This window comes from Nicotiana tomentosiformis, chromosome 3 (genome assembly GCF_000390325.3).
Source record: "Nicotiana tomentosiformis chromosome 3, ASM39032v3, whole genome shotgun sequence".
NCBI lineage: Eukaryota > Viridiplantae > Streptophyta > Magnoliopsida > Solanales > Solanaceae > Nicotiana > Nicotiana tomentosiformis.
The window spans coordinates 138,078,007-138,088,728 of NC_090814.1; the positions used below are offsets into that span (position 1 = coordinate 138,078,007).

Genomic DNA, 10,722 nt, shown 5'->3' on the forward strand with positions numbered 1-10,722 from the left:
ATGGATCCCCTGAAGTACATCTTTCAAAAGCCGATGCCAACAGGCAAATTGGCAAAATGGCAAATCTTTCTCACAGAGTTTGATATTGTTTATGTCACTCGCACTGCCATGAAGGCACAAGCTTTGGCTGATCATCTGGTAGAAAACCCGGTTGATAATGAGTATGAATCTTTGAACACATATTTCCCAGATGAAGAGGTTAATTTAGTTGAAGAAGTAGTCCAAGATGACAGTCAAATTTGGAAACTATACTTTGATGGGGCTGTCAACATCAAAGGCGTAGGGATTGGGACAATTCTGGTATCACCTACTGGGCAACATTACCCTGCTACGGCGCGACTTCGTTTTTTCTGTACAAACAACACAGCAAAATATGAAGCTTGCATCATGGGTATGAACATGGCAATAAATCTAAATGTGCATGAACTGTTGGTGATGGGAGATTCAGATTTGCTTATTCGGCAGGCTCAAGGTGATTGAGAGACTCGAGACATCAAGCTCATTCCATATAGACAATGTGTGGAGGATCTTAGCAAAAGGTTCAAGTCCATCGAATTCAGGTACATTCCCAGGTTTCACAATGAATTAGCTGATACCTTGGCCACCCTAGCCTCAATGCTTCCATATCCGGGTAATACTCACATTGACCCATTAGAAATTCAAATTCGGTATCAACATGGTTATTGCAATACAATTGAAGCAGAACCAAATGGTGAACCATGGTATCATGATATTAAATAGTTTTTGAAAACAATAGAATATCCGGAACATGCTAATAGGGATCAAAAGAGAACTATTAGGCGACTCTCTAATGGTATCTTTTTGAGTGGGGAAATCCTATACAAAAGAACTCTGGATTTGAATTTGTTGAGATGAGTGGATGCCAAAGAAGCTGAAGTGATTATGAATGAGGTGCATTCGGGAGTTTGTGGTCCGCACATGAATGGATATGTTCTAGCAAAGAAAATCCTTCGGGCAAGATATTATTGCCTTACTATGGAACAGATTGCTTTCGTTTTGTTCGCAAGTGCCACCAGTGTCAGATTCACAGTGATTTGATTCACTCGCCACCTTTAGAGTTGTATCCTATGTCGGCTCATTGGCCTTTTGTTGCTTGGGGAATGGATGTCATTAGCCCAATCGAGCCAAAAGCTTCAAATGGGCACAGATTCATCTTGGTTGCAATTGATTACTTCACCAAATGGGTGGAAGCTATTATATTGAAAGCAGTTACCAAGAAAGCAGTAGTAGACTTTGTTCACTCTAACATCATCTGTCGTTTCGGTATTCCAAAAACCATTATTACAGATAATGCTGCTAATTTGAATAGTCATCTGGTGAAGGAGGTATGTGAATAATTTAAAATTGAGCATCGCAATTCTACTCCTTACCGTCCCAAAGCTAATGGAGTTGTTGAAGCTGCGAATAAGAACATCAAAAAGATTCTTAGGAAGATGATCCAAGGGTCTAGACAATGGCACGAGAAACTGCCTTTTGCTCTTTTGGGATACCGGACAACTGTCCGTACATCAGTTGGCGCAACACCCTACTTATTGGTTAATGGAACTGAAGCGGTCATACCTGCTGATATTGAGATTCCCTCTCTCCGAATCATTGTTGAAGCAGGGATTGAGGACACTGAATGGGTTAAGTCCCGATTGGAACAGTTGAATTTGATTGCTAAAAAGCGTTTGGCGGCAGTTTGTTTTGGTCAGTTATACCAACAAAGAATGGCACGCGCTTACAATAAGAAAGTGCGCCCAAGACAATTCGAGGTAGGACAACTTGTTTTGAAATGTATCTTTCCGCACCAGGAAGAAGCAAAAAGAAAGTTCGCCCCAAATTGGCAAGGTCCTTACCTCATCAAGAAAGTATTGTCAAAAGGAGCTCTATACTTGGCAGATATAGAAGGAAAGGTGACTGAAATATCCGTCAACGCAGATGCGATCAAGAGATACTATGTATGACATGGCTCTGTTGGGTATTTCCCCAATATTCAAAGAAACCGGGGCATGGTTTTATTTTATTTTCGATGGTTGGTCCATCAAAATGGTTCCAAAAGTTGCAATTCAGTTGAATAGTTCTTTTTACCTTTCCCTGCTAAGACCTTCTGATCAACTTTAGAGAATGCTAAGTCAGTATACTACGGGTGATTCCTCAGCCATTGTAAAGAGAGAAAGATAAATGAGAGAGTCTTATTGGTGAAAACCTCACGGGCACTATAAGGCAATGATGAGTTGAGAGAGGCAAATGAGAGAGGTCAGTTGGAGAAAATCCACAAAGGGCATCATTAATCGATTTAGGTCTTCATATATCCTGGCACAACCATGGTTAAGACAAAGAACTCAGTTTCAAAGTGAAGTTTATAATTAGATTTCGAGAATTAGACGGTTCAAACGGATCAGACATCCAGTCCAAAGTGCATGTCATGTTCATTGAAGTCAGCTTATTCCTCCAGATAAGTCCTTTCTTATTTTTTTTCTTTTCCCCTGAAAGGGACACTTCTTGATTAAGTTGTAATACCTGTTAGTTCACTTTCTTGTTTTCTTTTGCATTACTTTCTTGAGTCCCTTTCAATCTAATTTTGTCAAAGCAAAGCAACGAAAAGGCCGCAAAATTGGTTACAGTTTCCCCGTTATATAAAGCAAAGATTGCTGGGCATAAACTGTATGGGCAAAGACATAAAGCCATCTGTAATTTTCCTTGGCGAGCAAAAGGCTTGAAGGACTGAACAATGCTTCAAGGTTCAACAAAAGTTACTCAGTTAAAAGTTATTTTGGGAGCAAGGTTGTTTGCATCATAAACACAAGTGGTGATAGGCACAAAATAGTCTGGTTTTGATGTTGAGAAAGAAGATTTCCAAAAAGTAAAGACAGAATCTCCCGAAGATTCGTACGACTATCGACAAAGTTAGTTTTTCTAACAAGTGTAATGGACGCAAGGTCAAGTCGCCCAAGAAATCAAGGCCACAAACTGACCACCATTTTAAAACTAACGAATTTTTCTTTGTTTAGAACAAGAACAAAATAATTTTAGGAAACAGTTCGTGAAAAGACGAACACCACCAAATGAAGTTCTCAAATCCTTAGTTTTCTTCCAATATACATGTAATCATGTTATTCTTAGTTTTATTATAGGGAATCAATACCCTATCTTCAACACAAAGTACCACATCCCCTGGTCACATTATTTTCTTCCAACATTGGGTACGACATTCCCTAGTAGCATCCTAGAGTGTCACGAGCCTCATCTTATTGCCAAACACAGGGTACTATATCCCCTGGTTGCATTTTAGTGCCAACATAGGGTACGACATTCCCTAGTAGCATCCCAGAGTGCCCCGAGCCTCATCTTATTGCCAATACAGGGTACTACATTCCCTGGTTGCATTTCTTGTTGCAAACATAGGGTATGACATTCCCTAGTAGCATCCCAGAGTGCCAAGAGCCTCACCTTATTGCCAACACAGGGTACTACATCCCCTGGTTGCATTTCTTATTGCAAACATAGGGTACGACATTCCTTAGTAGCATCCCAGAGTGCCAAGAGCTTCACCTTATTCCCAACACAAGGTACTACATCCCCTGGTTGCATTTCTTGCTGCAAACATATGGTACGACATTCCCTAGTAGCACACCAGAGTGCCTCGAGCCTCATCTTATTGCCAACACAGGGTACTACATCCCCTTGTTGCATTTCTTATTGCAAACATAGGGTACGACATTCCCTAGTAGCATCCTATGAGTGCCTTGAGCCTCATCTTATTGTCAACACAGGGTACTACATCCCCTGGTCGCATTATTTTCTGCCTACATAAGGTACGACATTCCCTAGCAGTATCCTAGAGTGCCAAGAGCCTCACCTTATTGCCAACACAGGGTACTACATCCCCTGGTTGTATTTCTTATTGAAAACATAGGGTACGACATCCCCTATAATTCAAAAAAAAAGAAGAGAGAAACATGTGTCCTTTTCAATTCTTTATTCTGCAATAGCAAAGATAGTTTTATGTATTTTCAATAACTCACAAAACTTTCCTAGTGCAAACTAGGGTAGAAATTTTTTGTACGTTTTGTTTGTTTGTGATGACTTGTAGGTTTTTCTAAAAGCACGGATTGGATGTGCAAAAATAAGATTACATCTCTTGCCAGAGAAAGTGGAACGTTTGATCTTATTACCAGCCGCAACAAGCTTTGACATATTACATGCGGAGACATAGAGTCTCAAGATCCATCCTCTTATCATCTGATCAAGGAACAAGCTGTGAGAATATTTCATAGTCTGTTGCATCGAGAGGATCAAGTTTCAGTCTAAAGTCAATGGGAGAAGCAACTCAAGAATCAAGACTAGACTCCAGATGACTTTTAGATAGGAATTCTGTAACTCTTCGATTTTGATGTAATAGTATATGTAATTTTCTTTTTATTTTGATGTAATAGTAGGAACCGCGGATCGGAACCTCGACGGAACTTCACTCGACTCTCCCTCTAAGCATACTCCGTCACTCTTCTTTCACTTGAATTACACATGACCTGATTCCCTTATAACCCGAGATATGTAGGCTCCCTAAAACCAAGGCTCGGTCACATCTCTTTCTTTTATCTTCTTTTCCTTTTTAAATAATAGTGAGGTCAAAAATCAGTCACCTTGTTCATTTTCTTTGCCTGAAAACTCTTCATGTTTCCAAGCAAAGAGGGGCATGCTGTGAACAACTAATTTTTTGACCACATCCAAATTCTATATTATTTTAGTGTAAATAGTTTCTTAGGTATAATACACACACACACACACACACACACACACACACACACACACACACACATATATAAATAGTTATAGAACATATTTTATTTCTATTTGTAAAGAGAAAATGAAAATTTACAAAAATAAAATAATATATATATATATATATATACACGATCTCTTTTAATTAGAATTTTAATAAATAAGCTATGTATTTTTCTTACTATTATTTAAATTATATATAAATAGTTAGATTTCTTATATATATATATATATATATATATATATATATATATATATATATATATATATATATATATATATATATATGAGTAAACTTTTTTTGTGTTAATATTTTAATTGAAATTTACTTCTAAAAGAAAACATACAAAAAAATATATATAGTTAAATTTCCGTAACTTTCAAAAAATTTAGTAAACTTTATTATTAAAACAATGTCACATATCCCATGACTCTTACAAAAAAAAAAAAAAAAAAAAAAAAGAGAGACAAAAATAGTAACAATCCCTAACTTCCCCATTCCCTCACGTCTCCTCTCCCCACAAATCCTAACTCCCTCACGGCCCTTTCCCCACTTCCCCCACTCCCTCACGTCAAAATACCAATGACCACATCCTGGAGAATCCTTTATAGATTCTTTGGCACATGAGGAGAAGGGGAGGGAGATTTTCCGCAGTAAAAAAAATAGTTTTATTTTGAAAGAGCTATTCTTTAGTTTTCTTTTTTAGAATTCCTTTATCTTTTCCATAATCTTTTCTCTCTTGAATTGTTAAAACAAGTTGAAGAAGTTTTGACGTCGAGGTTTTCGTTCGAGGTTGCTGAAGAGTTAGCATATTTTAACTCTGAAATCAGTTAATTGTAACTGTTATCTTGTTGATTTTCACAAAAGGTTCCTTCCCGTTTCTTTAATATTTGGCTTATATATATTGCTAGATATGATACTATTATCTTTTGAAACATTTTTATGGTATAAGAATTTGAGAAGTTCTAGTCGTGTTAACGTTTAGTTTCGGTGTTCTTAATATTGTTTATTATAAGTAAAGGCTTGAAAGAAGAGCCATTAAAAGAGATAGAGTATTCTGATAAATATGGTTGATGTCCTTGTCTTCTTTGTTTTTCTTTAGCAAAATTTCTGGAGTATAAACGACTTTATTTGGATCTCCATTTCTTTAACACAATTGGTATTTAGTAATTGTCTTATGTCACACCTCTTGTACTTCACCTTTGATTCAAACATAAATTGAGATCTAACATAAAGTTGGTGTGATATAAAAAGAAATACATTTTTCAGTAAATTATGCTTATGGGTTCAAATAAAAAAATGCATTTTAACTCAAAGAGTGAATGTCAATCTTAAGTCTCTGTCAAAAAATCCTTCATCCTTGTTATAAGCTTAAATTGCTTCTGTAACTTACTAGTTTGGCTAGTTGTCTGGTCTTGAAAAATAAAGAAGTATGGCTGGAGTTATTTTAAATATTTAGGTAAGATTGTTAATTATATTTGATATTTAGGCAAGTAAGTTGACTTAAGGTATTGTCATAGGTAACTAGAAGTAGATGGGAATTTTTTCTTTCCTGAAAGTTTAACGTCCTCCCCTCCATATCTAGAAAATTATTCTAGTGCTTTAAATGAGTTCCTAATATAACTTGAAATAATTTTAGGTGAATATTTTTATTTAAAATAGCTTCGAGAGCTAGATTGGTTTGCTGCATCCTACTTTAAAGTTAAGAAATGGTGTCATAAATGTAATTAGTTAAATGTCTCTCTTTTAAAACTTTGACTCATTTTTTTGCAATTAATTGCTTACAGTTGTCACAACTGATTTTTGGCCGAGTTGTTGCTCGCATCTATGCGTCCATTTTAACGAAGGGGGTTATGAGGATTTAGAACTGATTTGGGTCGTTGGGACTATATTGAGTTTAGAAGGATTTACGCTAAAATAAATAGAGTCCATAAGTTTAAAACGTTCCTCTCCTATTTCTATAATGAATATTTTCGAATAATTGAATCATACCACTTCTTCCCTAATTCTATATCAATAAATCATGGCCTTCACAGTAATCTCAAACTTAGGAAAGAAATAAATCATGAATGCGCTAGAATGCTTTAGGCGCACTTTTAATTAATTAAATCATCATGATTATGTATACGTTCGCGTGACATAATTATGATTTCCGAAATTAAAGGCAAAGTATACGTTCGTGCAACTTTGACAGAACAATCTTAAAAATAATAAAGTGTTATTAATTGTGTACATGTACGCGTGACATGATTCATGACACACCAATCAAAACGAATACACGTACGCGAGATTCGTTTCAAGATAATTTCATAATTACAAATAATCAAGCAATTAAAAGCGGTTTAAGATAAAAGTGCACAAAGTTCCCTAGAACCTAAAATATCCAGATTTGGTTAAGCCAGGTATAATTATTAAAAGCGACCGTCCTAAAACCACGGAATCCAGGAGTGCCTCACACCTTCTTATGGATTAACAGAATTCCTTACCCGATCTTCTGTGTTCGCAGACCGTAATTCAGAGTCAAAACTTCCTCGATTTGGGATTTCAAATAAACCGGTAATTTGGGACACCATAATAATTATCTCAAGTGGTGACTCTAATTAAATAAATAATCCTATTTTGAATAATGTCACTTAAATTTGAAAAATTCATTTCTTTCCTTTCCCCTATCCCCTCGGGAAAAAAGGAGGTGTGACAAAGACTGCCAAGCAAGTTGATGAGATATTAAGCTTCAGGTAGAAACCAGCTGAAACACTACAAGAAACGTGGGAGAGGTTCAAAGGTATGCTGGTTAAGTGTCCACATCATGGAATTCCAGATCAGATGTTGGGACAACGGTTTTACATGGGATTGGCCTATAGCTTGAAGGCCAATGTTGATGCTTCAACAGGTGGAGCATTTTTTAGCAAGTCATTTAGAGAGTGTAAGGTCCTTCTAGATAAAATGGCTCAAAACTCAGGATGGATGACAAGAGACTCCACAATTACCCCTATAGTTCACTCAGTAGCATTGGACTTGAACAATTCTATAGCAAAAAATATGGTCACTCTGACGACGCAAATGAGTATCCTCACCAAGAAGATTGATGAATTAGGCCAGAAGCAGGTACACATAGTTGACACGACTAATGGGGGATTATGTACACCATGTATTAACCAACCATACGTGTGTTCGTGGAGTGGTGAAAGTGACAACCAGAACTATCAAGAGAACATGAACTATGCAGGCAACTATAGAGGTCAGAGACAAGGTGGTCAGAATTGGGGCAGCAAAATTAGCAGTATAGACCAGCACAACAACAGTACAATAACACCAACAATCTTGGAGCTATGCGACCACAAGGTCAAGTAGTACCTTACCAAAGGCAACAAGGATACAACCAGCAAAATCAGCAGCTAACTTATCAACAACCTCAACAACAACAGATAGTAAGGCATGATGATTGGTTATCTAAAATTTAAGGAATGTTGCAACAACTCATTGGGGCCAGCAGGAAAATGGAAGAAAAGGTCCACCAAATGCAAGAAAAGATAATGTCACACGACCCGGCTATCAAGGGCATTGAGATTCAACTAGGGCAATTATCCATGGCCCTTCACAATCGTCCTTAAGGGACGTTACCTACGGACACCCATGTCAATCCAAAAGAGTAAGGCCCAAAGCCTCTTATGGCGGTGAGCTTGAGAAATGGTAGAGATCTTGATTTAGAGCAAGAAATTGCTCATGAGTATCGGTTAACTGAAACACTTGTGTCAGTGCCAATTGAGTTAAATGAGTAAACTGGGCTAACAGAAGTAAGAGTGCAACCAACCCAAGAGGAAATAAACAATGAAAAAGAGGTTGCGGAGGAGACTGAGAAAGTGCAAGAGAAGGTTTTAGAAAAAGTGTCTGAGCAGGATCTAACTCAAGCTACAGGAAAGAAGCAACCTCCAGCACCCTTCCCGCAGAGGTTGGCCAAATATCAGAAGGATGAGTAGTATAAAAAGTTCATGGAAATGCTGAAGCAAATTCAGGTAAACATTCCTCTAATCGATGCTTTGAGGGAGATGCCCGGTTATGCAAAAATAATGAAAGACTTGATGTCTCGTAACTTCGACTTCCAAGACTTGGCAACTGTTACATTAACACAGACTTGTAGTGCTGTTGTGTCAAGACCTATAGTTGAGAAGTTATCCGACCCTGGAAGCTTCACAATTCCATGCACCATAGGTAGCTATGCATTTGCCAAAGCATTGTGTGATTTGGGAGCAAGTATAAATCTGATGCCATTGTCTATCTATAAAAAGTTAGGCATTGGAAGAGCAAGGCCCACATCCATGTTACTGCAACTAGCTGACCGAACGATGAAAAGGTCATCATGTATACTTGATGATGTACTTGTGCAAGTTGGAAAATTCGTGTTTTCAGCATATTTTTGTCATTCTGGACTGCAAGGTTGATGAGGAGATTCCCATAATTTTGGGAAGTTCGTTCTTGGCCACATGGAGAGCTCTGATTGATTGTGAAACAGGGGAGCTGAAGATGAGGTTAAATAATGAAGAAATAACATTTAATGTGCAAAAGTCTATGCGGCGACCCAGTGAGTTTGCAAATTGCTCTTTGTTAGACGCGGTGGATGTAATCATGGAGGAAGATGATGAGGCACTTAATGCAAAAGACCCTCTAACAACCTGCCTTATGAACTTAGAAGAAGTAATGGTGAGGACTTGGCGGAATGGGTGTTGGCTCTTCAAGGGCAAGAGTACTGGAAAAGAGAGCTCAAATTCGAGCCTTTACACTCTGAAGAAAGAAAGAACCCTCCAGCCAAGCCATTGATCGAAGCACCACCACAATTGGAGATGAAACCGCTACCATCTCACCTCATGTATGCTTTCTTGGGACTTAATTCGATTTTACCTGTTATTATCTCATCTGGTTTGTTAGATGTGCAGGTAGAACAACTTTTGTAGGTGTTGAAAGAGTGCAAGAATGCAATTGGTTGGATAATTGCAGACATTAAGGGTATCAGTCTGGCCTTCTGTATGCATAAAATTCTACTGGAAGATGGGCACAAACCTTCCAGAGAACATCAAAGAAAGCTGAACCCTAACATGAAGGAAGTTGTAAAGAAGGAAGTGATTAAGTGGTTAGATGCGGGAATTATTTTTCCCATCTCAGATAGCAACTGGGTTAGCCCAGTTCAGTGTGTGCCAAAGAAAGGTGGGATGACTGTTGTGCAAAATGAGAACAATGAATTAATCTCCACAAGAATAGTCAAGGGATGGCGAATTTGTATGGACTACAGAAAATTGAACAAGGCCACCCGAAAAGATCATTTTTCCTTGCCGTTCATTGATCAGATGCTAGATAGATTGGCAGGGAGGTCCCATTTTTTGCTTCTTGGATGGATACTGGGGGTACAATCAGATATCAATTGCCTCGGAGGATAGAAAGAAAACATCATTCACCTGTCCATATGGCATTTACGCTTTTCGAAGAATGCCATTTGGCCTAGGCAATGCACCCGCCACATTCCAAAGGTGCATGATGGCCATCTTCACAGATATGGTAGATGACATAATGGATGTTTACATGGATGATTTCTCAGTGGTGGGAAACTCTTTTGATGATTGCCTTAGAAATCTGAAAAGAGTACTGCAGAGATGTATGATTACTAATATGGTGCTAAATTAGGAAAAATGCCATTTTATGGTACAAGAAGGTATGGTCTTGGGACACCTAGTGTCAAGTAAGGGCATTGAGGTGGACTATGCCAAGATTGATGTAATAGAGAAGCTGCCATCACCCACTTCCATCAAGGCAATAAGAAGTTTCCTTGGTCGCACCGATTTTTACATGCGGTTCATAAAAGGTTTTTCCAAGATTTTTCCACCCTTTTGTGTTTTCTGATGATTGCAGGGTAGCTTTCGAAGGATTGAAGAAGAGGCTAGTGTCTG

The 10,722-nt window shown here is 37.9% G+C and overlaps 1 protein-coding gene and 1 non-coding gene across 2 annotated transcripts; one reads left to right on the forward strand and one right to left on the reverse strand.

Moving 5' to 3' along the window:
* Positions 1-4,197, forward strand: LOC138908557 (uncharacterized). The gene is made up of 4 exons (XM_070199235.1): positions 1-391; positions 1,213-1,346; positions 1,443-1,710; positions 4,097-4,197. Exons 1-4 carry the CDS (start codon positions 1-3, stop codon positions 4,195-4,197), a joined length of 894 nt encoding a protein of 297 aa, XP_070055336.1.
* Positions 4,198-7,492: 3,295 nt separating this feature from the next.
* Positions 7,493-7,599, reverse strand: LOC117276958 (small nucleolar RNA R71). Its single transcript, XR_004507225.1, has one exon. It is a non-coding gene; the product is annotated as a small nucleolar RNA R71 (small nucleolar RNA).
* Positions 7,600-10,722: the final 3,123 nt, after the last annotated feature.